At 40.1% G+C, this 27,242-nt stretch overlaps 1 protein-coding gene across 5 annotated transcripts in view; it reads left to right on the forward strand.

Moving 5' to 3' along the window:
- Nucleotides 1–27,242, forward strand: part of DIP2C (disco interacting protein 2 homolog C) — a 329,167-nt gene that overhangs the window by 200,515 nt on the left and 101,410 nt on the right. For 4 of the 5 annotated variants that reach the window (XM_072854677.1, XM_072854679.1, XM_072854680.1 and 1 more), the window contains 5 exons: nt 9,106–9,231; nt 10,073–10,282; nt 16,595–16,726; nt 18,093–18,212; nt 19,164–19,361. In XM_072854677.1, coding sequence (XP_072710778.1) covers nt 9,106–9,231; nt 10,073–10,282; nt 16,595–16,726; nt 18,093–18,212; nt 19,164–19,361 — 786 coding nt within the window. The remainder of the gene's footprint in view (nt 1–9,105; nt 9,232–10,072; nt 10,283–16,594; nt 16,727–18,092; nt 18,213–19,163; nt 19,362–27,242) is intronic. The other variant, XM_072854678.1, reaches the window with a different exon arrangement.

Consider the following 27,242-nt stretch of genomic DNA (forward strand, 5'->3'; position numbering starts at 1 on the left):
TCTGGTGTCCTCTGTTTCCATCACATAACCTCTGTGTTTCACAGCCTGCCCATACAGCTTTCCCAACTGCATGTTCAGCTTTTACCTTCCTTCCACCAGAATTATGGATTATCGCCACGGCCATCCAAACTGGGAGATGACAGCCATGCTTTTCTTCTTTAGAGTTTAGCTTTCTGACTACATGAGAACATACAAAGCTTCTAGCTTCTTCACGTGAGCACCAGGAGGTGGACAGAAGATGCCCAGGAGGTACTCAGCAGTGGCTGAATGATGGCACAGCCCAGCCCTTTGCAGAGTGCACGGAGCGCAGTTTCCTGCACCAGTGGAGTTTGTTGGCTGCAGCATCCTAGAAGAGCCAGGCCTTTTTTGGTGGCACGTTCATGGGAGTGCAGATGTTTTCTAAAATGCTGACTTTTCATTGTCAAAAATTGTGCAGGTCGACAAAATTTGGCCCTGAATTCATGAAAAGTCAGCAGAACTTTCCCCTGCATATCCATGTATCCCCAGTTCCCAGTAAAACCAGAGGCCCAGGATGTATAGTTTACACATGCCAAAGACTGAAACTTACACACTTAAATTGTTTTTTGAAATGAAAGCAACAGTTTATTTCTGTTAGTAACCTCCACAGCCCTTGCAAAAATGAGTGTCGTCTTAGAGCAGATGTTCTTGCATTCAGTCGAGTATTCACTGTGTTTGTTGTGAATGCCATATTTCAGAATTAATAGCACACCTGCTTGCAGCTGGAAATTAGGTGTCACACTGTTGGGGCTATATGCTTTCCTATCTTAATACCCAGAGAGATTGTGAAAATATTCTGAGACTGCTTCATTATAGCATCACCCACAGCAAAGATCCGTTATTATATGGACTCACTTACTTTCACATTCCCAGGGGTGAGATGATTTTCCAAGGACTGATCTGTGTTGGATGAACACAGCAATTTTTATGAAATCACTTGCCCTGTATCTGCCTGAAAATAAGTCAGTGCTGTCAGCCCAGGACAATCAAAAGACAAAACCTAACTGTAATCTGTTCTGATGATACCACATTTACCGTGTCTCACCCTACTTAGTACGTCCTGATTGCATTTCCAATAGATGTAGCTACCAAATTATCTTTACTCAGAGTATTTACAGGCCACGTATTAGGAAATGAATTCTCAGTATATCCTTCGTTTCCATGGTAGCTACAACAGAGGTCTGATTAAACTCATAAGAGACTTTCATGCTTTCAACTAGTAGTTTCCTGTAAGGCAGCAATTGCCAACCTTCCCTCTGTATAATTACTTAGCATACTATTGCTATACTTATCTAGAATTTTCAGCCAAAATTCACCTTTGATAGTGCTGGTTTGCTGGTGCTGTTTTCCCATAGTATCAGTTGCCTCCCTGTAATAACTCAGAAGCCGTTAAGGATTCTTCTGTTGCACTATGTGTTGATGGAGCAATAACTGCCCTTGCTCCTCTTGCCTCCTGCAAGGCAGCTCTCTGCCTGTTCCTCCAGCTGGTTTCCTTAGTGCCACCCCAGATGCTGGCTTCCCTGACACAGAGACTTATTTGTGGTTTGACTTATTTGTTAAATGTCTGACTTCAGGGCTGATCCTCTACTGCAATATAAATAAGGCATAAATATGTATTATATGTACATAAATAACCTCTTATTAAAAATCATTTGGCATTTTCAACTCATTAGTGCAGAGCATCAACCTTCCTGATCTTAATAATCTGCTATTCTGCGAGCGAGTCAGTTGTGTTTGTGGACTATCCCGTAAAAGGCAAGGATGCTAAACCTTCTCGGAGTCCTCAGGCCCATCCTGCTCCCAGTCATATCAGCATGTTACCAGAAATTGGCTACTAAAGCAAAGGAAGAAAGATTGTTTCCAAAAGCTAAATAAATTAAAAAAAAAGACAAAAACAGCTCGGGGGAGAGGAATTACATGAGGCAAAAGGAACAAACAGATGAAATGAATGAATTCAGATCACATCTAGGTATGTCTCCCAGCAGTTTTATTCTTCCAGGGTTTAGTCCCCTGAAAGGAGGGATGGAAGTACCATTACTTCAGAACTGGAAAACCAGGCTGCAGAGGATGGTAGGGACTCTGTTAGATAATTGTGCATCTGTATAGCAAAAATTAGGCAACAGCTTGTTTTTCCATACTTGTGTTTCTTAAACAGCTGGTGATCGGGTATCACGGCTTTCTCTAATTAGTGGGAAACTGACGACTTGAGCAAAACCAACAGAAGTAATATATTTGTTTTGAAACATAGGTAGAAATAGACTTTTGCTATTTTGATTGTAGCAATACACAACTCCTATCTACCCCAAGTCTAATTTCTTATCTTAAAAAGAAACAGGCCTGCATGGTAAATTAGATGCAAGAGAACTACTTGACACACATCTGCAATACCCGATTTAAGTAGAAAAGAAGACGCTGTTTTTCTTTTGTGTGCTGAGGCATTTTATGCAAGGGGTGTGAGGAACAGTTTCATAATGTGGAAATTTTTAATGTAGCTGATGCTTACCATGGGAGGAGCGCCCTGTTTCGTGATCCGTGCAGAGCTAACACCCAGATCCCTGATCCGTGAGGAGGTATCACTTTGCTTACAGTATGTTGAATGTTTGACATGCCTATGGAGCAAATGCAGCTAATACTGAATAAAGGAAGCCACTGAGGCATGTTAAACTCATATAGGAAAAAGATTTTAACAACCCCTCCACATCGAGGAAGAATGTAACTGTAATTTGTTGAATAGGTTTTTGTTTTTTAAAAAAGAGCTGAACAAAAAGGAGCAAACTTATTCTCCTGCTAAAAGCTGCAAAAGTCTGTGGGAGGACTAGGAGTATGCAGCGTCTTTCAAATGTCTCAGTTAGTGCTCAGAGCTTTCAAGGACACTGTATGTGGCCCAAGTAGGGAATGGGGCATCCCTTCATGGGGTTCATGAGGTGTAAGGGGAAGGGCCAGTCAGGATTATGCTCCATGCCAAACAAGGATGCACACTCAGAGAAGTGCTCTTCTATTCACTGTAGAGAAACACAAGATACCGCAGCATGGCTCCATATGTGCACCAGGAAATGGCTGACCTTGTTCATCACACAACAATTGCTTTCTTGCTTCAGGAAAGAAAGGCTGATTTGCTTGTGGAGCTCATCTGAGCCTAGAAGGATCATACATACTGTCTTCCCCAAGGTAAATTGCTAGGAGAGGGCAGCTTGTTACAGAGGAAAGTCACCACTTGTTCTAAGTACGCGTGTGTTTGTGCAAGAAGGGGAGAAAGTATGTTCTACAGAAAATACTTCAGTAAAAGTTCAGAAGAGACTTTTCTTATCCCAGAGCCAATAAAAACCAGACTAAAACTGGCCAGTCTCTCTTTGTATGTGCCAACCTAGCTTCTGACTAAATAAAAAATTGCCTCCCCAAACAAAAAAGGTATTACGTGCCACATCATCAAAAAGGTAGGGAATAAACGGTTCAAGAACACTGAAAAAGGGGTCAACAGTATGAGCAATCTGTAATTAGCAGTGTTTGCTTCTATTTTTCTGGGCATTATTATTTAACCCTTGAGCACATGTATCCAGTCACACTGCCCACCTATCAGCAGTTAATAGTTATCTTCTTCACCTCTTCTGTCACCCAGTTCTCCCTCTTGAGAATAGGTTGCTCCCTCCCACATTGCCATGCATTTAAAAGGAGCAGTCTCGGAGCACAGGCTCATCCCTCTGGCTGGGCTGTGTGCTGACCACCGACTCTCCGGTCTCCCGCTGGTTTGTTGTGCTGGAGGGATCCCATCGGAGCAGCATGCCAGCTCAGGTAGGATGTCACTTTGTTCCACAGAAGCAGAGAGGTGGGCTTGTTCCCTTTTCCCTGGACAATCAGATGCATTGATGGGTGGAACATGCAGCCGTTAGATCACACTGAGGGATAAAGCTGGGAAAGACCATGGAGAACACGGTCTCCATATCAAGCTGGTGCTGTGTAGTAATGTATGTTAGTGGGTTGGTTTTTTTCCTAGGCCTTTTCAGTTAGACAAGGAGCACAGCATTGTGCCAAGTTACAAGATAAACCAGATGAAAAGAATGACTGCGCTAAACAGAGCACCTCCTGGGAAAGCTGGCCAATTCGTCCTGCTGATGGAATGAGGAATTTACCTCTATTTGCAATAGATCAGAGTTTCTGATTATGGAGCGCAGTGGCCAAAGCCATAGGTCATCGCTCTGGGAGTCTGAGCTTATGGACCCTCATTCTCTATGCCAGTTTTAATTTCTCTGCCTTTTGTTTTGAGGCCTCATCTCTTGTTTAATAGATCATTAGCTCTTTGAAGGGAAACTTTCTCTCTACCACGTGCTTGTTTTTACAGTTCCACTTCCTTTGTATTTCACTTACTGACTTTGCTGCCAGAAGGATGCCTTCTTTATCCTGTGATAGAAAGTAAAGGGAGAGAATAAACAAATAAAAATGCTTGAATGCAACAGAGAAAAGACTGGGGACAGCTATTTTGTCTGAAGTTTGCTAAGTATTATCAGGCAGCCTATAAGAAATACGTGTCAGGTTGAATACTGAACACCAGGTTGATTGCAACAGCACAAGTTAAGCAATTAGCTTTCCCAAGCATGTCGCTTTACTCTTTCCCATTTATTGATTCCTTGAGTACAAACTCACAAATTGGATTCAAGATATGATTTGCCAACCTAAAACAGTGGAGAACAACAGCAGATAAGGAACTGCGCGTTGGTTCCTACTACTGTAGATAGAGGTGGTGATATTTTACTCTATGCTCTAGATTTTCTGTTGAGACTTTCTTGTGGAAAAGCCAGGTGGGAAGACTATAAAGATTTTGTTACCTATAGGAGTGCTTTGAAGGGTCAGGACCTGGTGTCATTTTATCAGCTGTAACAGTGTAGTTAGAATGTCACAGACTTCCACATGAAAGATCATTTTGCCTAAAAGCATTTTCTTTCCACTTAGACCCGGGACTTTTCCAGAAGGCTTGAATGCAACTGCATCAAGGTATATCTGTGTTTGAAACTCTGTCAGAAGTTTAGGTGAGAAATTGTAGTGTGCCACACCATGAGGAAAGAGAGGAGAGGTGGGTTTTTTGTTGATTTTTTTTTTTTCATGAAAGCTCCTAACTGTGTGGTGTTTCTGGACAAAATCTTCGTACTTGAACAACTTTTTTCAGGAAAACTTAACAAGAAATCTGTGTTTTAAAGCAATGCTCAATCACAATATGATGAATTCAGTTAGCCTGAGTGTGCCAGGGCAGATTGAGAAGACAGTTCAGACACTTTTGTCAGACCTGCAAGACAAGGGGCATCACCCTGCCAGAGACGGTTTGAAATTCTAATGTGATGTTCTCTGCTGATGCTCTGTGTGATATGTGGAGAATACAAACTGCTTTGTGCTGATGGGATTCGGGGAGATAAGCAGTTTCCTGTCCCAAGGGAACTTGGATATGTCTTCTTACCCTCATTATACTTTGTCTCAGTGCGTATCACAAATGTGGTTTCCAATTACTATTGTATAAATTCCTGTTACAAGTCTCCTTGTATTTTTTCAATAGCTGCTAGGGACAGATCGTGGGCAAGCAAGTGGGAGAGAATGGGTCGCATACAATATGATGGACACCATAGACCATCTTTCACCAAGACAAAGGCAAAGAGCTACCACACTCTTGCTCAAATTGATGAGAAGCAAATCACCAAGGTCACCCTTTGGTGAGGAATGTACATTTCAGTTTAGGTTTAAATCTGTGCTTCATGAAACTACGAAAAGAGATTATTAGTTGCATTTTGGTTAACATTCCTTGTGCTATGTCAGCAAAGTTGGCTTGTAGATCAGAAAAGCAAAGCTAAAACCGAGAGAAAAGCAAAGCATGTTTATGGAAAAGTGCATACCTGAAGCTGATATTTGGTGGGAACAAACCTACTTACTGTTGCTGTCTTGCTGTGGTTACAGGATAGATGTTGTAACCCGTAAGTTGTTCTCAAGTGTAATTCTTAAGTATCAGTCTGGCTTCCCCTCACCTCTCTGATTTCTCAATACTTTGGGACTTAGTCTCTAGGTATGAATGGCCTGAGTGCTGTTCATTAGCTTAACAAGTCCAACTCTATACAAGACTGTCAAAATAGGTTGAAGAGCATCTTCAGAACCCATCAATAGGGTTTCATTCAAAAAGAAGACCATATAAACTGTATAGGCTGCTATTCATTCTTTACCTAATCCTTAGCCTTTCTTTATATGCTTAGAGACACTTTGTTTAGCCAAGAGTTTTACTCCTGGGAGAGAACATTGTGAAAATATTTTTCGTCCAAGCTTGACTGTTTCTGCTGCCTTTTTTCCTGTCCCCTAAAAGCCTGTAAGCTCTTGCTGATAGTCCCTGGACCATCTCTGGACTATCTGTCCTCAGCCTTTTCTAGACATGTGTCCAGGTTTTTTTGGTAGCCTCCATACTCTGAGTAATGCCTTCAGAGCAGTTGACCTTGCAGGCTGGGCTGGGAGCAGGTGTGCGTGTTCCTTTTCCCCAATCAGCTTCCCTCTTGTTTATTCAGAGTTTCTTATCTTTTCCATTGTTTTTGCTTTCCTGTGGGGTTTGGGGTTTGTTTTTTTTTTAGTAATCTATAGTTTGGTTTATTCCATAGTAACCCATTACAAATAAACATATCAGGCCTGTGCTTTATTAAGAAAACAATCCAATTCCTAGACTCCCATGGACTCATTTGAAAATCAAAACCCTGCAGAGTGTTCTTTAATTAAGCTGATGAGTTTACCTTCTTACATCAAAAAAAATCAAAAAAAAAATAATCAAAGAATTTGCAAGTTATGATTCAGTGTCCAGCTGTCACTAAGCATTTTAATAATGATTTTCTGTCAGGTGTCCTCCTTTAAAACACTTTTGAAGAATTTGAGTTACACCTCATCTCCCTCCTAATACTTACAGTAAAAAACAATCCTAAATACAATAATATACAAATAATTCTTCCTGCCTTGATCAGCAAAATTTATTCCCTTCCAAAAATTGCTGTAGAGTTTTGGGTTTTTTTAAAAGGGAAAGCTCATTTTTTTGCTGCTTGATATCTAATTGCTATCCTTTGAAGGAAAACCAAGAATTTTCCCTGTTTGTTGGATAAGAAGCACAAACTATTAGTGAGCATGTTCAGTCCTGTATACGTTATTGGCTTTGGTGTGGAGTGAGCAGGTAGGAATTTATCTTGGGGACATGCTGTTAGGTAAAGACTTACATTGTTTATTTTCCTAGCCTGATACTTTTCACATAAACTTTTCATCAGGTTTTAATTATAAGAAATACCTTAAACCTTCTACTTTAAAATAATGACTTGACAGGAGAGAAATTGTTTTCTGGTTTGATGTTAGCATTGCAATCTTCCTCCATTTTCGTCCGTCAGCCGCACAGCTCTTTTACCTTTTGAGTATGCTTTTCCACCTTTGCTGTTTGCTTTTCTTGCTTTGCTTTCGCTGACATGCTCATCCTCTTCATGATTTAAAACAAAAGCAAAAACCAAGTCACAGAAGCAGCTGATAACATTCTTTTTCTTAGACTTACTCTTCCCTGCAGTCTTTCCATTGAGAGGTGCTTAAACCCTGGCAGAAGATAGGGAATGCTGTTATTAAAAATGAGACGTAGCAGCTTATCGGCAAAAAGTGTATCATCTAATGCTTCTAGTCATCCTTCCCAGTCGTTATTTAAAACAAGTTACTTACACTGATGTGATCCAAGCAACAGCTCTTTAAATAAAGATATATATACTCTTCTCTTTCCTGTTGCTTTTCTTGGGGAGCATTGCCTGTTCAGAGCTGCTACCGTATCGACAGAGGAGTAGGAAGCAGGCTGTGCGCTGCCAAATCAGCCTACTAGGGTGGTCTTCAGACAGATTCAGCAGCAGCAGAAGTGGGATCACTCTGGACTAAACCTGCTTCACTATGCTCCTACTTCACAAATGGGAACAGCTAAATAGTGCACACAACTTGCTGCGTTTTCTACAGCTGACTAACGGCAACTGGTAAAAAGGCAACATCTAATGTGCTTCCAGTTGTGTGCCAGATGGTCAGTATGTGGCAACTTCGTTAACCATAAGTGACTTTTGTTGGCTGCCATGTGTTTTGCATACAGTCTCCTCATGTACATCTTGTCTCAAAACCATAGAAATACGCAGACAACCTGTGCAAGGTAGTAAACTGAAGGCAGACTCATTTCAATGTGTAGTTATGGCAGTAATTAAAAGATTTGCACAAAACAAAGTAATTAATCAAAACATGTCACTAGCGTCTTTTAGACATGATAAATGGCCTTTTTCAGACTTGGGGAATCAGGCAGCTATATATACACATGAAAGGTAGAGGAGCTCTTCACTGGGGATGTCCAGTGGGATCTTCACTGGGGATGTCCAGATCACTGGAGAAGGGATCTGTTGGATGCTTTGGAGCGGGCTAGTGTGAGCTGTGTGTAGCACATGCCTGCAAAGCACAAGGCCTGTGCTCATAAAAAGCACAAGGCCTTGTGCTTTTTCTTCTCATTCCACCTCAGGCCAACCCTACATAATACTTCCTTTTCTGTGAATAAAGCCAAGTGAAGGAGGCAGGAGGAGGATTTGGGAATGGGAGACCTACTGCCATTTCTGTTGTGATGTTTCACATACCTCTTACCTTTCTAGCAAATATTCCTGTTCACTTAGTCTGTGTGACTTTTGTGTAAATTGGAAATGTCATTCATTTAAAAAATGAGCAATGTTAATACACCACGCTTTCACTGAAAACAGTAGTGGTTGCTGAAGTAACACCTCTTGGTGAAACAGAGGTTTGCTCTGGGCAAGCGGAGTTCCTGCTCTTCAAATACTGCAACGCTGTTCTGGGAATATCATACAGCTCAAAGAGCTTGTTTGTTGGTACGGCACTTTTCACTATAGCTGCCTTTTCTACGTTGAGGAGAACTCACGCAGTCCCTCTGAGATCCCGTGCGTTCCTGGCCTTTCATCATTCGATATGCGTTGTCAGCCTAGCTGGCATACAAACGAACCTGCACGCTGGTGCACTGAATGCACAAACAGCTCACTTCTGTCTGACCGCTAGCTTGAAATCTCTCTTTCCTTCCAGATGTCCACACAGAAGCAGTTCAGGCAGCCCTCGCTAAACATAAAGAAAGGAAAATGGCGGTCCCCATGCCCTCAAAACGACGTTCATTGGTGGTCCAGACATCAATGGATGCCTACACACCTCCAGGTGAGCATCTCTGTGTATTTTATGAGAATTTTAAGAATGGTTCTTTGTGCTGCTATGAACTAATAATCTGCTTGCATAATAGTAATGGAAATGTCGTTTGAAGCACACTGAGCATAACATTGAGGTATGTTTGAAGAGGAGAAGGTGAACTGAATGGTTGGAAAGTTCACATGATTGTTTTGCCCTTGGTGGTACCTCATCTTGCATTGGTCCTTTTGGTCTCATGAGGACCTAACTATGGCCAGCTTATCATATTTTCTGTAACTCAAAGTTCCTTTCAAGTTTCTAGTTAATTCCCTAACACTGTAATGGGACATTTTCTTTACAATTAGTCATGCCATTCCTTTTCAAATTTATCTGCTCTTTTACCTACTAAACTGTGAAAATACTCCACATCTCATGTATTCTCAACCTCGCTGAATCCAGCTGGGACTCCAGTTTGCACTGAGGGGTGGGCTTTCTACAGCTGGAAAAGTTTTTCACAGACTTTGTGGAGTGAGCTTGGGGAAGTAGTTTGGGTATTCTGTACTGTCAATACATGGTTGGCGGTCTTCAGAAGATTCTCAAGCCACATTATAAAGGAAGACTCTTTTATTGTCCTTCTTTTTGTACAGTAATACACAAGCCATGGCCTTAGAGCAGGAAAGCTCTCTCGGTACACAGTTAGCAATTGACTTTGTTTCATGGCTTTCAGTATTACAGACTTTTCTTCTTCTGTTTGCCTACCTTCACGAGTTTTTCTTAATGGCAGTTATCTTGAGATTTGTAATATGAGCGTGCCTTATTTCTCTTAAGAAAACCCAAAAGCACTGCAAGTTAACAGGCTGTTTTTAATTACTAGATACTTCTTCTGGTTCAGAAGATGAAGGCTCCGTACAGGGCGACTCCCAGGGAACTCCCACCTCAAGTCAGGGGAGTATAAACATGGAACATTGGATCAGTCAAGCAATCCACGGCTCTACCACGTCAACCACTTCCTCCTCCTCAACACAAAGTGGAGGCAGTGGTGCTGCACACAGACTAGCTGATGTTATGGCTCAAACGCATATAGGTTAGTATACGGACATTTTGAGTATGTCGAGTTTAACATTAATTTTGTCTCTCGTGTTCAGCTAATGCTGCTATAGGAAGTCTTATAAAAGTCTTTCCTGTGCTTTTTCTTCTTTCCTTTTTTCTATTTACATATAATATATCAAGAGATAGTCCTATGTTCTTATTTCGTGAGAAAATAAAAAAAAAAGCAGCAATTTAGATTTGGGGGTAAACTTACGTTGTGGCAAACAGGGTCTAGCTGTTGGCTCCCAAATATCTTAAAATGTGCAGTTGCATGACTTCCATTAGTTAGCACTAAAAAAGATCTCTGTAGGATCCATCAGTAAGGAAAATCAGTGCATGCAGCATTAGGGATTGCTTGCGCATGAGTTTCCCCTACTGCTGCACCACTTCAATTACATAGTTTAAGTGATTTTTGGTAATCCTGTTAACAGTAGGTCCTCTTAAACCATTTTTTTTCTGCTCTTAATTGAATCTAGAATACTTGGGCTGGGATATCTAGCTATTATAGTCCTTGGAAAAGTCTGTTATATACCTTTGGAGAAGAGATCTGTTATTATTATTAGTAGCTTGTTTATATCCTTTGGAAAGATCCTAGGAGGTCAAAGCTTTCTTTCCATTAGGGCTAAGCTTCACAGACATTAATTATTTCTGAATATTGTACCATTGACATTAGTCTGCATTAAAATGAGGCAGCTATTCGATTAGGCACATGGAAAGCAAGGCTTGTTTTCCCTTCATTCTCTGGTAACTCCTGTTTATCATACGAGGCATCTGCTTTGGCTGCATTCTTGCTGGGGCTGTGTATTTTGGGTTGTCTCACTGAAAATCTGTTGGAATCTATATTGGAACAGATAAAGCAACCTTGCTACTGTTCGGCTACACATATGAAATGCAGTTTTGTGCGACTGCTCCTCAACTGATCGTTCCTTTTCAAGTATATGTAATGAGATACATGAAAGCATCTTAAATGTTCCTGATTTTATGTGCTGGAACAGTAGTCCATATCTCTTTTTTTTTTGCTCTGAGTATAGCTTGATGTAACACCTGTATTTTCAGATAAGTAATCCTCTCACCATGATCTGGAATTGCTTAATTGCAATCAGGGGAAGAATTTCTATTGTATTCTTAAATTCATGCTAAATGAATAGCTTAGAACCTTGTTTTAGAAACACATACACTTCTGAACACATTAATCATTGCATTTGGTTATTTTCTGTGACTTCATCTTGAAATGCTAGAGGAAATTATAGCATAGAGAATTAAATTTATCCAAACTCTAAAAGGTTGCATTACTCACACACCAAGTCTTAATGTGTCTTTAAATATAGCTTCTTTATAATGTGACATTTCAGTAATTTTAAATCTGGCACAGTAAGTCTTCTTTTATAATCACTGAGTTTGCGGTAAATAATACAGCATTTATAGAGCTAAATTAAGATGGCAGTATTCTGCAGAAGAAGAATAATACTACTTCTTTTACTTGTTTTATTTTGCCTTGTTGTTGTTGACTGGAAAGGTCTCTCCTTTGAAGGAAGAAGTTAAGCTTATCTCAGTGTATACATATTTTTATTCATTCTGACAATAAGATACCTTAAATTGCATCTCTAGTTGGACAGTAGCTGTGATGTAGTGATGCAAAGGTCATTTGGATACAAAATATGAGTGATATCTGCTAACAGATTGAGACTGTGATCTTAAGGTTACCATCAGTTGTTGTTGGTAAGATCACTGGAAATGTAAGAGAAACTGCACAGATGATAAATATAAGATGTATTTCTTCATGGGTGAGCTGCTTTTTGTAATAATTTGAAATTAAATGGCTCTTTTATTTCTTTTCAATCTGAGGAGGTGGATTTTGCATTTAAATGTGTTCTAAGAGGTAACAGATTTGCAGTATTCCCACAGATAGCCTTGCTCTTTCAGAGGCAGTGTGCCAGTGATCATAGATTAATAATGCTCTTTGGTAGGAGAGAAGGTGAGAGAGACGAATAATCCTGTTCTCTGAAGCTCCTCAGCTACTGGAGACAATTTGTTCTTGATCACAAAGAACATATATTCCCATGGCTTCATGTTTTTTGGTCTGGGGAGCTGTTCTCCAGAGACAGATCAGCGTGCAAGAGAGAAATCGTCTGTAAATATGTAAGGACATACTGCCATACTCTGAAGATGCCAATTTTCATAAATACAAATTTAAGGGGCAACAGGGAAGACGTTTAATGATAACCAAAAAATGCCCTCTATTCTGATATCCACTAGGATTTTACCTCCAGAGTGCATCACAGAATCAAAGGGAGACTTTTCCAGTTTAAGTACTGTAATGCAGTCCTGAGAAGGGATTTGATAAAAAGCTTTGGCTATAATATAATCAGAGTTCAGCTTTGTGGATCGTTTAGATAATTTGCATAAGCTATTATATGCTTTTAATGTTATACTGTTCATTTAATTTGGCTGCTGCTGCTGCCCTGTTATGGCCAAAGTTCTAGTTTAGGTTAGATATCCTTTAAAGATTTATTCTCAGCTTTAAGACACTCTGGTGTCTGTACTAAGCTACAGGGAGAATCTCTAGTTTGGCATAGGTGTCACAATTGCGTTGAACTTAGAGGTCAAACTCTTGAACTTAGAGGTCAACTTGAACTTAGAGGTCAAACCAGTGAAATCTGTAAAAAATATCTAATGTTCTGACCCATTTGGGTCAGTCCTGTATATATTTCCAAGGTCTTTAAGCTTTTTTTTGCCTGTATTATATTTTTTGGATCTATGCGTATATAAAAATCAAGGAGAGAAAGCACATCCCAAAGCTCAGAAAGTTCATGTAATGAAAATCACACAGCGCTTACCTATGATTGTAAATTTATATAAAGAGTTAAACATCTCACTACAAGTTTTGATCCTGTAGGTGCATTTAATGTTTCTTTTATATGCTTCAAATATGTTTCTGTTTGAAAATCAAAGGCCTCTATCCAAGTTAAAGGCTACATAGATTTCTAATAAAGTAAATATAGAAACGTGCCATAAGGCATGACTGATAGTTCTCTGACAACCATAAAACTCTTATGTGTTCTGAGGGGGAATATTACCTATAATACAGGAGACTAGTTTAAAATACTCTCTGTCACCTGGACTTCAATATGGGAGAAACCCAGCTGATGGAAAAAGCCACAGCTCTCATTCTGGATTTTCCTTCCCTGACAACCAGAAGACCCAGCTTGTCTCCTTCTTTGGGAGAAGAAGCTACATTTTCTTCAAGTATAGTATTGCAGGGATGCTATTTGGAGTTCCTGGAGACTTCAAGTACACAGTGCTTATGTGCACTTCCAAGCTTCCACTGGAAAGTATTCCTCCACCTCTTTGCTTCTCCTCAAACATGGGGCTCTGTCAATGCACACACTCTATGCCTACATGAATGTGCTCTTCATTGTTGGTTCTTTCTGATTTTCATGAAATGGGGTGAATTATATCACGCCAGTGGCAGAAATGAAGAGAGCCTTAACTGGAAACAGCTGTTCTGTCTGTGATCTTCTAATGCAAGAATATTGGAAGAGATGGGAAGAGGAGGTGACGCAAATATGTATGTTTGATGGAGGAAATGCTTTGAAGTCATGCAGCTGTCACAGTTTCTACTTTTTAGCCAACAGATGTGTCAGGATCATTATTCTTAATTAAACCTCAAACAGTGCTTCAAGTTACCTGACATAAGACCAAGCAGCTCTGTACACATTGTGCCCATAGTCTAAGCCTGGAGTGACTGTTCTTTACAAAAAAGGGTACATTTCACATAACATAACAATTATCTTTTTCTTTAGAAGTCACTCAGACCAAATTTTTGTCTGTGTTACTTTCATTTCTCCAAGCCTGACTCTGAGAAGGGAACTGACTGAGGATTTGTAAATCTAATGAATGAAACCTACAGCTGTAGATATGCCATGATAAGACATCTGTTAAGCAGATACTATAAAGGAACACGGCAAGATAAACCTTAATGTTCCTCTTCTGCTAGATAGGGGTTCTTCTTAATGGAAATGTAAATAGCAGATGGGCAGCCAGGGTGCTAAACCCCCACTCTTTGGCCAGCTAGTGGTGACCGCCTTGGGAAGAGAGTTTCTTTTAGGTAATTTCAAGTGCCAGTGCTGCTTGTTCAAAAGGAAACCCTTTTACAAAAGAGCAAGAAGCTTCTTTCTTATATTATTTCACCCTACTCAGCACCATGTGTTACAAAGAAGCATTTGGTTATAGATCTGAAGGGAGCTGCTTCTGTGGTGCTTTGGATCGTGTATCTTCTCTCACACATTAAAAAAATTCATCTCAGTGCTAAAACCTGAAAGGACATACTTTAACTCCAATTCAATTTGCCATAAGTCTGAAAGATGGAAATACTTCACTGGAAAGATGTAAACAATTACAGCTAACTTCAAAAATACTTTCTCATGTTACTAATAGCTGACTAGGTACAATTATTTTCTTAGTCATGATCTCCTTTCCTATTTGCATAGCAAAACTGCATTATAAGTAGAAGATAAAAAGATAAGCATCAGCATTTTTTAATTGACTTAGTTATTGGGTAATTCAATCATGATCTATAAAAAGCTCTTGCCACTTAGCAAGTAAGGGCAAAAATTGTGCTGAGTCTAAAATAGTTGGTAATGACAAGACATCTAAAATGAAGACATTATTCAAACAATTACTGGCATAAGCTTCATTGTCCAAGCTATTATAATTCAGTTGGTCACTTACAGCACAATATAAGGTGTTTGTTTCAGTAAAATATAACAACGGATGTGACCAGACTCGAAAGGCTCAACTGGACATGTGTAGGATGCAAGATGTTTTTGAGTTGCACGATAAAAGCCATCTCATGTTTTCCTCAACCAGATACTGTGGTTGAGTGATAAAGTTGAGTCCTTATGATGTTCATGAATATAAACATTAAATAACAACTACAGACATTAATATCATGTCTTAATTTTTCATGATGATTGTCCGTCAAATGCTACCTTCAAAGGAGAAGTATGCACAACAGGCATCTACTATAGCATCCTGTTACTGTATGTGTAGCCATAAAAATTAGTTATCTGTGTTGATGGTGCATGAATTTGGGATTGAATGCACAAGAATTACAGTGATCCAAAGTTCAAGACTCATGAAAATGCTTTATAATTACATTTGAGGTGAAATTTACTGTAGAAGTTGGTGTTATAGTAGAGTTACAGTACCAAAATGCTTATAGGACAGATTTAATAAAAAGCACATCTTGAAAATAGTATAGGAACAAGATGAAGTTTTTGCAGAATTTTTGCATTTTTAAAGACTCTTACCCTGTTGTAAAATGGAGTGCATTCCTCTTCACTTCAGCAGCAGCAGAATGAAGACCTGCCTTCTTTTGTATCTCAGAGGCTGCTGGGAATCATTTATGTCAATCGAGAGAGAAGTTGTTGTTTGCTCATGGTATTTATCTCCATCTACTCTAATGCTGACAAAAACCTGGAAAAAAATTATGAGACAACCCATAAAAATAGTACAAATACGTAGGTAATACAGACTCAGACTTGAAAACATGGGAAAACAAACTGTGGTAGCATGCTGAGTTATCAGGCTGTGAAAGAGAAAGATTAGCTCTGTGGAATTGTTTAGCAGTGCTGGCATGAGTCAAACCAAATTGTGTTTGCCTTCTGAAAGGCAAGTCTTTGTTATGCGGAAGAATTGAAATAGCTCTGTCTAAAAATAGTAGACAAGCAAGTGTCCATGCAGAATGCAAAGTTCATGTTTCTTTACATTTTATTTCTTTCCCCTGGATTCCAACCGTGCTATGATTGATTTTTTCCCTAATATACGAACAAATTCCTGTCTTAACTAAAATTGTCATATTCAAAATACAGCGGTTATAAAAGGGATATGCATTGGCACTTGCGAGTGACTGACAACATGTTGTATTATTTTTATTTAGAAAAACCGATGCAATAATCTATCAGAAGTATATTTTTCTGGGTCTTTTCTTTTTGAGGCTGTTCACAAGCTTTAACTTAGTATAAAATTAAATGTCAGTGGAGAACCTGCAACCTAATTGTATCATTTTTTTAGCCTATTGCTTATATGATTGCAGATATACAGCCCCTGTTTTAATCAGTGGAAACTTTATTTATTGAAATCATGCTTTACGTTATAGTTGTATACATTCATTTTGTGTATTAACTTTCATGCCTGTTCAGATGTTGGGAAAAAAAATCAAATGGTATCCTTTCCTCTCCCCTTTGCTTTTCTGCCCTTCAACATTAGAGGTACATGGTTAAACCTTTTAACTTACTTTTCACAGAAAATCATTCTGCCCCTCCAGATGTTACCACTTACACCTCAGAACACTCAATACAAGTAGAAAGACCACAGGGATCAACGGCACGGGTGGCACCAAAGTATGGAAACGCTGAACTTATGGAGACTGGTGATGGTATGTCACAAAGCAAAACTGGGGGTTTTTTTGAGTATCATAATCTTTTTAGTGGTTACTGTATGCATCTGCTCTTTGTTTCTTCTGGGCACTTTTCACTTATAAACACGTACAAAGTTGCAGCATCTTTACAGTCCCGAAATAAACTGGTATAAATGAAGCCGACATAGAGAAATGTTTCTTAATCAGCAGAGCTGATTCCCTGTAGAAATTGTTTGGCAAAAGAAAGCAGTGAATCTCTAGATCTGCTTTTATCATGCTGCCTGGTTACAGCTAGTCTGTTTTTTAAATGGCAAAGAAAGTGACATGCTAGGATGGCTACATCTTGAAAAGTGACGTGTTTGAAGTTTTATTTTCTCAGTATATTTTTTTTGAAAAACAGTTATTTGTAAACCCTTCCTTATTTACTGCTCCTCTTTTCTAAAACTTATTAAGCAAATAAGTTTTTTTTTCTAAAACTTATTTCAGCAAGGTGTGGAATTGTTGACCAAGTGTATCACATCTAAACTTAGCAGCTTCAGCTCTAAAAACCACTTGGTAAAAGTTTTGGAGCCAACCTTCTGGAAGGGTAGGAAGTTGAAATTCCTGCAATGCAGTGACAGAAAGCTATTAGTTCAGGAACAGATGACGTGAACGTTGCAGAGGCTTTGCACTCAACTAGGGAAAAGGGAGGTGATTGATGGGATTATATTATAAAAGTGCCCCTTGCCCCACGCTCCTGTTCAGAATTGAGTTTTTCAAAGTGCTGTACAGGCAAGCACGCTCCCTTTGGAGATCGCTGGCTGGTGGGATTGGCTGTAGGGATGTTCAGAGAATACAGGGTCATGCTGAAGTAATACAAACATGTGAACCATGTTTAAGATGGATACTGGACAACAGATGTCCACTACAGTGTAAAGAGCAACCCAGAATAAATGATGGGGCAGAGACTATCACCCACACTCCTTGCTAAGCTGCGGTCTAGTCAGACAATGTTGGTATGACCAGTGATCATGGGGAGAGCCAATGCCTGTCTTCTCACTGACCATTGCCAGTGCCGCCTAGAAGAGTTCTCTAAGGTCACTGACATTTGCTATAGGGAGGTTTTTTTCACTGTGCTTCTCTCCCTCAGTCTATGTGCTGTTTCCCCTCTAATTTTGCAAGCTCACTCTGACATTGTTGTATTGTTTTTATTTAAACTAGGCATCATTGTTCCTTTTTGCTGAAATGATCTTAATGTCTTAATGTTGAATACTTGAGTCGTGGTATGGCATGAAACTGTAGTTGTGGTGGCCTTGCAGTCCTAGACTTTTTCTTACCCCACTTAACGTCTGGTGGCGTTCAGCGTAGCGGTCGACTGATGTCTCCATTGATCCCTGTCCTGCAGGAGTACCAGTGAGCAGCAGAGTGTCAGCAAAGATTCAGCAGCTGGTCAATACACTAAAACGGCCCAAACGACCACCATTACGAGAGTTCTTTGTAGATGACTTTGAGGAATTGTTAGAAGGTAAAATGACTGTTTTTCAAAAGGTTTGGGGATCTCTTATTAAAACACTGTAAAATGTTTGTCTCGCACATTGACTTTCTAGAAAACTAAGTAAGCCCTCCCTGTACTGGCAAGTACCAAAAAGCATCGGTATTCAATGGAATCTGCTTGTAGTGAGCTTGGACGTAGTGCTGTAGAGTCAAAAGTCTTTCTTGTTTGCTCAGCTCCTGGGTCTGCTTGCAAAGAAACAACAGAAGAGAGTAGAGGGAAGCTTTGCTTTGAGAACATTCAGCTGTGGGTTACAGCCATTGCTTTTGAACACCAATATGAGAAAAACTGTCAGTGAGGGAGCATGTTAAATGTTTTACACATCCTTTGTGTAACAGAGAAGCATCAAAAAAGTGAACTAAATGTAAGATAGAAACAAGGATAAAGTCAATAAATGGAATTTTATTTTATTTTTAAGGAGGCCAGTGCTTTGAGAATTAAGATTTGCCAGGATGTGGAGATTTAAGTAGTCTTCATAGTAGTTTATCAGAAGGCACTGTAACAGAACATGACTTAAATCAATCTGTTACTGATTACTTGTTAAAGTACATTTTTTCAGTAGTTCTGCAGTTCATCTCATTACTGCATTTTTGCCAGGAAAAAGTATTCTCCATCTCTCTTTAGGAATAAAAATGGTTGATGATTTCGAAGATAAATATATGCATGCTGCCTCAGCAGTTTCTTTCCCTGCTTATAGAGCTAATGTAAGGCTAAGCACGTGCATTCCTGAGATGTTTCAGTTGCTTCATCTCTGTTAAAGTTAAAAGTTAATTATTCTGTTATATTTCTCTGTTGCTTCTCAATACCTTCTAACATTTATTATTTTCAGGATATTTTGCAAAGGTAACTTATTCTCTTGGTTACACAGGTGTACACAAGGTATAGAATTTACATGGTAACTGTATATCTTTTCATAATCATAAGTTCAACAGCCAGATCCAAACCAGCCAAAGCCAGAAGGAGCTCAGATGTTGGCTATGCGTGGGGAACAATTAGGTGTGGTTACAAATTGGCCGCCTTCTCTGGAAGCAGCTTTGCAGCGATGGGGGACCATCTCACCGAAAGCTCCTTGCCTAACCACTATGGATACTAATGGAAAACCACTCTATATTCTCACTTACGGTGAGCACTCTTCAAACTCCTTGTGCTTTTATATATTGTATACAGTGTCTATGTGTAGAGTAAATGCATACATATACAGTGAAAAAAGTCCTCCAGTGATGCATCTGTTCCATTTCTGAGTAGGGTAAGACAATTCTGAAGCTATTGGTGTCTGAGTATGGATTGCTGAGGTGTTATGGTATGATTTATTTTACAAAGAGGAAAAGAGCTGAGTAGATACACCCATGGAATCACAGATTATAAATTAAAACCACCTTTTAAATAGAAATACATCCTAGGGCAGATTTTCCTGAAGATTAATGTCTAAATCTGTTGCCCTTGGATATTGCCCAAGCTTTGTTCTGCAAAAGCAGAACCTGTCATACAAAATTCACCAGCTTCCTGAAGAAGTTGAAATAGGATTTTTTCCCGTGTTCTACTGACATTGTAGTAAGTGGGATTTGAATTATTCTTCCTGATATGTAGTTGTACAGATAGCAAATGTACCCCCTTGAAATAGATTTGCCAGGATATATTTCCGTGCAATCCTTGGTATGTTGATATAGTTCAATGTGTACTGCCTGACAATCTATTGCAACCAAGAAAGGCCAAATAAAAATAAACATAAGGCTATCTCTGACAAATAACTCCCATATAGCTTCTAATTTTGAGATGTTCAGGGCACATTTGGGAGATGTTCAAAGGAATTATTATGAATAACTGTCAAACTTTGAAAGCAAGTTGGAACACTTCTGTATGCTATTGATATGGATATAAAACATGATTTTGCTTTTTTTATTTCTACCTTCTCAGGGACCTAGAGTTCTGTGCAGAGAATGTTTTTACATGCTGTGATATAAGGGTCTGTCTGTTTTGTTCAGTGCTGAATGCTCCTTTCCATTCAGGAGTCAGACTGAGTGATGGTCCCTGGCCGAAAAGATGTCTGCTGCAAGTTTGGCATTGCAAATATAGTTAAAGGCTTTTAAAGCATAACAGAACCTTTGCAACTGAAGGTCATGCATGAAACATTTTCCCTTCAGGTACCTTAGAGTTAAGAAGTTACTTAAATTAGGGGGCAAACATATGATTCACCATTGATCAATGTTTTTCTTCCTTAAGGACATTTACTTGGAACTAGAGAAGGATTTTAAAGTTTGCAATTACATGTTTGCGGAAGAGCAATTCATATCATCTACTGAATGCCCTAAATAAATTGGACAGGAAAGGAAATTAAGATGTTAGTGAGAATCAGGCCGCTTTTCTGAATATGGGATTCTGTCCAGAGAGTCTGAGCACATGTCCTGCTTCGCCTGAAGGGCTGTAGGCTGAGCAAATCAACCTGAGGAACTCATCTGCGTGGCTCACGGAGCCACCCAGGGTGCTTCTCTGTCCTAAGCTAACTCTCTCCAAACCCCTCTTCTAAATTGTCCAAATCCTGAGAAAAATGGGACTAAAATTCATGTTTTCATTACTTTCATTTGGCAGCACTCTTAAGATATGGTTTTTGCTGTTGCCTTTCAGTAGTTTTCTGAGGTCAGAAAAAATCAATTCTATTTTTTCTTTTTTTTTCCTTCTTTTTATAGATAAAAGAAATTACAAACCAAAACATTTCATAAGAGATTAGTGAATTCTTCTTTGCTAGCTAGATTTCAAGCTGGCATTCTTCTTCATGGGAAATGTCCTTTCACTGTGCCACAGCAGTTTTCTTAAATGACAACTGCTTTTGAAATATCATTAACATTACAGCCACCTGTCATTTTATTGGTGACTTTATGAATGATTTTGCTGTAGCTATTCCACCTTTCGTGTCTGTAATATTTTCTAGCAATTGTGGGAATGGCATTTTTTAAAGTTGAACATTAATAGACATTAAGCCTTGAACTCAGCAAAGACACTCTTATTCATGAATTTTCATCCCTGTGCGTAGTGCCACTGGCCCCAGTGGTAATAAACTTTTGAAAGATGAGCTTAACCCACAATCCTACCACATGGTATCAATGTGACACTTCATTTCCTTGTGTGCATGCTATGATCAGATGACTAAAACTTTAGAATATCTACACTGAGGACTTTCAGTAGCCTCTTCTGAGTTTGTACCTCACAGTTATTTTCAGGTTCTTTGCCAATTTAAGGAAGCACCATTACCAGGATTTTTCATATGTTCACTATTTTGACAAATATTCAAGAGTTTTAAGAATAAATGTAAGTTTCTAGAGGTTCAGTCTTTGACATGTTACCAACGTGGTCACCATGCACCTCTTCTTGAATATTTTACCTCTGCTTACTGTTTCTACTTCGGTCTCTTCTCACACCCTCTTGTGTCTTCATGGAAATCCTCTTCATTCATCCTTCAGCTTTCCGGTTAGGAGGAGGCTTCTGCATGATGTCTTTTGATCCCTACTTTTTTCATTCACAGCGTCTCCTCCAGTTTCTTGTCTCTGCATGGATGAATTGCAGATTTGCCTGTTTATTCCAGACTTCTTCCCATCTTTTCAAACTGGATTCCAGGAGTGTCTCAGTAGCTGTCAGGTCATAGCCTGTGTGAGTAGGAGTACTTATTCCCTTAATACCAAGCATATTTATCTCCTCCTTTGTGGATCATTGTAGACTATATTGCCATCCTGCCCGTCACTCGGGCTGTAACTTGAGTATCATACAGGACCTGGACATTTCTTTAGTTTTGTACATCCGTTCTGTGTCCAAACCTCGCAGGTTATTTTGGGAGCAAATCTTTGCAAATGCAGACCTTTTGCTGCATCTACATGGCAAAATCTCATCCCGTCAGTCACCTTAGACTTGATTCTTACAGCAGGCTCTCTCTGGCCCTGAAAAATGCAGTGTTGGCCTCTTGCATCTATCCAGGATGCTTTCATCCTTCCCCTTGGTGGCCTTGGATGCTGAAAAGGAGCTCTCTGAGAGTCCACAAAATTCTCCTTCTCCAAAGCCTTCCTCACAACTCTTTTGCTGTCCTGTCCAGAGACATCTGAGAGTGGTCAGACCTATGGCCCAGCAATGATATGCTGTGGCAGACAGCGGTAGATTGGTGTGATAAGACCACCTGGTGTGATTTACTGGAATGAATTTCCCCACCTCACAGTGGCTGATATGGATATGATACAGTTAGTGTGGATTTAAGTGATGAGTGCTCTAGATCATGATGTGCTGTTGTGCCATAAGGGGAACTAGTTTAAAGAAGTTACTCTTTCAGCTGTTGCTTAAAATCATCTCTGCATTCCCATTCCTCTGCAGGAATTCATCTAATTCATAATGCCTTATATCTCCTGTGTCTTTTTTGGCATGTTTTTTGAGCTTTTTGTCTTTATGGCATGTCAGGACTGTTTTCTTCCATGTGTCTCAGATTACTGTAGATAGAAGAAATGAATAAGTGCACTTGTAGACTTGATGTTTTTTTCAAGGAAGTTTTTGAAGCGGTTTGCCTCAGTTCTTGAAGTTCTTCTCAGTGCCCCAGTTGTAATCTTTATTTAATGTACTCAGAACTCTTAAACTCTTTCTAGTGAATGAAACACTATGAATATTACTTATTTCTCAAATATTTTGTTCCTTTGGGAAGTTGGTTAAGTGGAGAACATCTTAGTTAAGTTATTCACAATCCCTTTATAAATCAAATCACTGAATATGCATAAATTGAAATGTCTGAGATATGGGAAGGAAAGATGTCTTTATTGGGTTTTATGTAAGTTGGAACTCTGACTAGAAACCTAATATGTGCTTTGAGGAAAAGGAAGACAATTTCTGGCTCAAAGTTAGTCAGAGTAGTCAGGCATCTGGTTTTGGTATTGTTAGTACTAATAACAAAGTGCTTAGTGATTTCTTAGAGGAGAAATGTGAATAAAGGACAATTAAATCCTGTATAGTACTTATGCTATCACAGTTACTTTTCTTACTTAAAATGATTATTCTAAGAAGAATCAGAAAGGCTGAGGAAAAAGTAAAAAGCTGAAAGTAATTTGGGAATGAACAAGTTTTGAGGTTTCTTATTGTAACCATTATTAAAAACAACAAAACGAGTACCAGTTAATTGCATCTGATTCAAAGAATCTCATTTCCTTTATCTAACACTTTCTGTAATCAGATTTTTTAAAAACCATTTTCAGTAGCTCCAATGTATTTTTTTCCCACGTCAGAGGCCGATTGGAGACAGCAAGGCTAGCAAAAAAAGAGCAGAGAACGCTCTCTGGATAGAGAAGTATTTTTTCTATATCCATTTGGATTCTGTGGAGAAAGAAATGCCTGAAAAATGGTGCTTTTTTTTGAAATTAATTGCTCATAAAAAAATAATCAACGCAACTGTAAACATTTTGAGGCCAAAGTCACGCTACCTTAGCAGAGGTGATGTAGCTTATACTGGAGATACCCTGAGATGGCTGAAACTGAACAACAGACTGAAAATAGCCAACCCCAAGCCGTGCTGCAGCTGGCATGTGACCCGGCCCCCCATGTCCTCTTGCTGCGAGAATCTCCTAGGCCAGGAATTTCACAATTATCAGGAGGAGAGAGAGGGAATCAAGACTCTTCTAACCAAGTAGCTACATAACCAGACTGTCCTTATCTCTGAAATAACTCAGTGCTTGCAGAGGTTTGGATAGTCATGGTTCCATTCCCTAGATAGGTATCAATCTTATGATTGTTTAATACTTTAAATGTTTATTTCCTTAATAAAAAGACAGAAAATTACTTTAAAAAATCTGTATTACAATCTATGGTTAAGGCTGGAGTATCAAGCACTGTAATAGCAAGGTTACCTCTATTCTGAATATGTCTGGAGTCTTTTATTCTCTGCAACAGAACATTTTTGTTCTTTTTCTTTGGATTTTTTCTCCCAAAAGACAACAATTTCATTTGCTGCTCAGGATGGATCTAAAGAGTTTATGAAGAAAGGGTTAACAGAGCAGCAGAACTGTGACTGTTATTTTGCAAAGCAGACAAAGTGCCCCTTTACCTGCATAGCATTAGGAAGTTTGCCATTTACACCAGATTTAATAAATACTTTTGTTTCTATTAATATAAGAAATGTCATACTGTGATATTGAGAAAATGAATATTTGACAAAATTATTTGCAGTTAAACTTTGGCAGTCTCGCAATTGCTGTGCATGGAGATTGGTAAGCGACCACTGGTTTGACTTTGTTGAGTTAGTGCTGTGTGGTTCTGAAAAGCGTCCTGAAGATGAAAGGAAATTGATTGTGGTTTGTTTTTTCTCTGAGTCTTCTCGCTGATACAGCTTTTCTCTTATAACCTTCTTTACATTCAACACAAACATATAGTCCTTTTACAGATTTGTGAAGGAAGAGGAAGGGGATTTACTTCAGTGTCATGTGGAAAGCATCTAATTTTTGTTAACTGACCCCTTTTTGTGTAGTTTTTAAGACCTGGTGGTTTCCTTTACCTTCATAGTGTGTTGCTTAACCAGATGGGTTATTAACTCACTCCAGCTTGCTAAATTTTAGTTGGTAAATGATACTGCCCTCTGAATAGACTGTTAAAAAAAGAACAAGACCGAATACAAGTGAAGTGTAAAATATGTGGTTGCTGGTGTAGGTTTGCTACTATTCAACTAAACCAAAATTCCTGCAGCAAAAGAAAAGGGACTTGCCCCGCACAGGTGTTGACAGTGTTTGTCACAGCTGCCAGAAAGCGAGATGCTGTTTTCCATCCTGTCCTGCCGAGAATATCTGCATGCGCAATGTCTGCCTGATATGGCTCAGCTTCAGAGGCATAGCGGTACTTGCTGGTACTGGCTGGGCAGTGGGGACACTCAGCTTAGTTTGCAAGTGTGTGAAGAGTATTAAAGGTGACTTGGCCTCCCTGCTTAAACACGCTGCTAGGGTGTGCAAGTCTGGCAGCAGCGCTCTGGGCGAGTGACAGAAGTGGCTAAGGAAGATATGATCATCTTTAGAAGAAGAAGATATATTTCAGTAAATGCTTAAGCAATTACAACTTAGGCAATGATAGATGCAGAGAAAATCTTAATTTCTTACCATCTCGTGGAGTTATACAAGATCTTGGAAAGCAGCACCACAATTAGCAGCTTGACGGGAGGTAAGAACAAGGTTATAATTTGTAGTAGCAGCAAGGTGTGCATTAACTGTTGGGTTTTTGTTTTCCAAAATCAACTTGGGAAACTGTTCTGTGGACACCTACCAGTCTGCTTTGTCTGGGAAATAGTTTTGTGACCTGAAAACTGAGGGCTAATTCAGGTACTTAAACATCTAGTGCCCCGTGTTACCGTGATGTGTGTATGTGACTGGCAGACACGGCACAGGGTCTGCAGAGCCCAGGCCCCTTCTGGAGGGTACCCTCGTGCCCGAAACACCACCGGACACCCAGATCTCTCGCTAATGACTTACCTCTGTAGATGACTTACTTACCAATTCTTCATTTTTAAATGCAAGGAAGTAGCTGCTCACATATGGCTAGCGAGCAGATCAGAGCCTGGCAGGGACAAATCCTGTCCTTGGCGAGGCAGGTAGGAGAGTTGTTTGAAAGGGCCCCGCTGCAGCGGGGACGTGGCCAGGAAGGTGAAGAAGAGGAGGGCTCGCAGGGTCTCGTCTTTACCTGGGGAAACGGCGGGGAAGCAGCAGCAGTGCTCGAGGGTCCTGCACCCAGCGGCGTGTGCTCTGCCAGGCTGCAGGCCGGGCCAAGGGCAGCCTTCTGCTGCGGCGGCGTGGCTGCAAGAAAGGAGCTCTGGCACTGAGCTGAAACACGGGCTGGTCTGCTCACCACTAAATAAAACTTGCTGCTTCAGTTTCCTACATCTGCCCTCCTGTCTTGAAGCCAACTACAAGAACTTCAAGAAGATTAATGGCAGTGTGTTTATCTGAGGAGGACCGGTGCTTCATTGCACTCCGGCTGAGGACAACGGGGCATATCCTCAGTGGCCCCAAACAGCCAGATTTCCGCTGTAGCCCGTGGAACGAAGATGGTTTACCCCGCACAAGGGTTGGCCGGTGGCACTAAGCCCTGCCCGAGAGCAGAAGCCTTGGATGAAGCCCAGCTGGCCTCCTCGCCAAGGCCTCCCTCTCCCGCTGCGCAGATGTGGCACTGTGTGGAGGTCGCGGCAAGGTCGCAGCATCGGGATTTGTGGGAGAGGTTTTAGCAATCGGCTTTTTCCCAGCAACATCTAATCTCTCAAGTTTGCAAAGGAAGAATTACACTGAATTGCAACCTGGGCAGAACCAAGGAAGGAAATACTTCAAAGATTTCCTTCTTTATAACATCCTCCGTTACTGAGGGCTTTTATCCTGCCGTCGTGGAGTCCTTTGTATTTCTCAGTGATGTTGCGGGGGCCAAACAGCCAAGGTGGCAAAATAAGCACATGGTTCAGTCCACCGCTGGTCAGAAGCTTGTGTCCCATCCAGCAGCCCCAGATCTGGCCCTGATGATTCACACATTCCTGGCTCCAGCTTCTGGATTACTGCTCCCTTTGTAGCCCCTTTTTTATTTATTTTTTGGAACGCAGCTATATTCCCTGGAAGAAAAATTACGGGCTTCCTTTTGAGCCCGATCCAGTTTTAAGATCCGCATGGACTTCGCTCTGTCTGCTTGTGAGGCTGCCTTGCCCCTGGCTGCTGCTGCCCGCGCCGGAGCAGGCAGAGCCTGCAAGGCTTAGAGCAAAGTTACGGAGCTTTTAAGGGCCGCAGGGGAGGCTGTATATTCCAGCTCCTTCCCAGCTGAATGCAAACTAGCTTCTTTGTTCCAGTTTTCCACAGTTCCATACCCATATGCACATGCCGTTAGCTTGGCTTATTAACATAGTTTGGTATTGCACCAGCAAATAGAGCAGGAAAGGGCTGTGGTGACAGAAAATGCAAGTCTTTTCTGACTGTTAGAAAATATTACGGGCATTTTTTGTGCACTTCAAAGTGTATTTAAACCAAAAGG

The sequence above is a fragment of the Ciconia boyciana genome, chromosome 2 (genome assembly GCF_034638445.1).
Source record: "Ciconia boyciana chromosome 2, ASM3463844v1, whole genome shotgun sequence".
NCBI lineage: Eukaryota > Metazoa > Chordata > Aves > Ciconiiformes > Ciconiidae > Ciconia > Ciconia boyciana.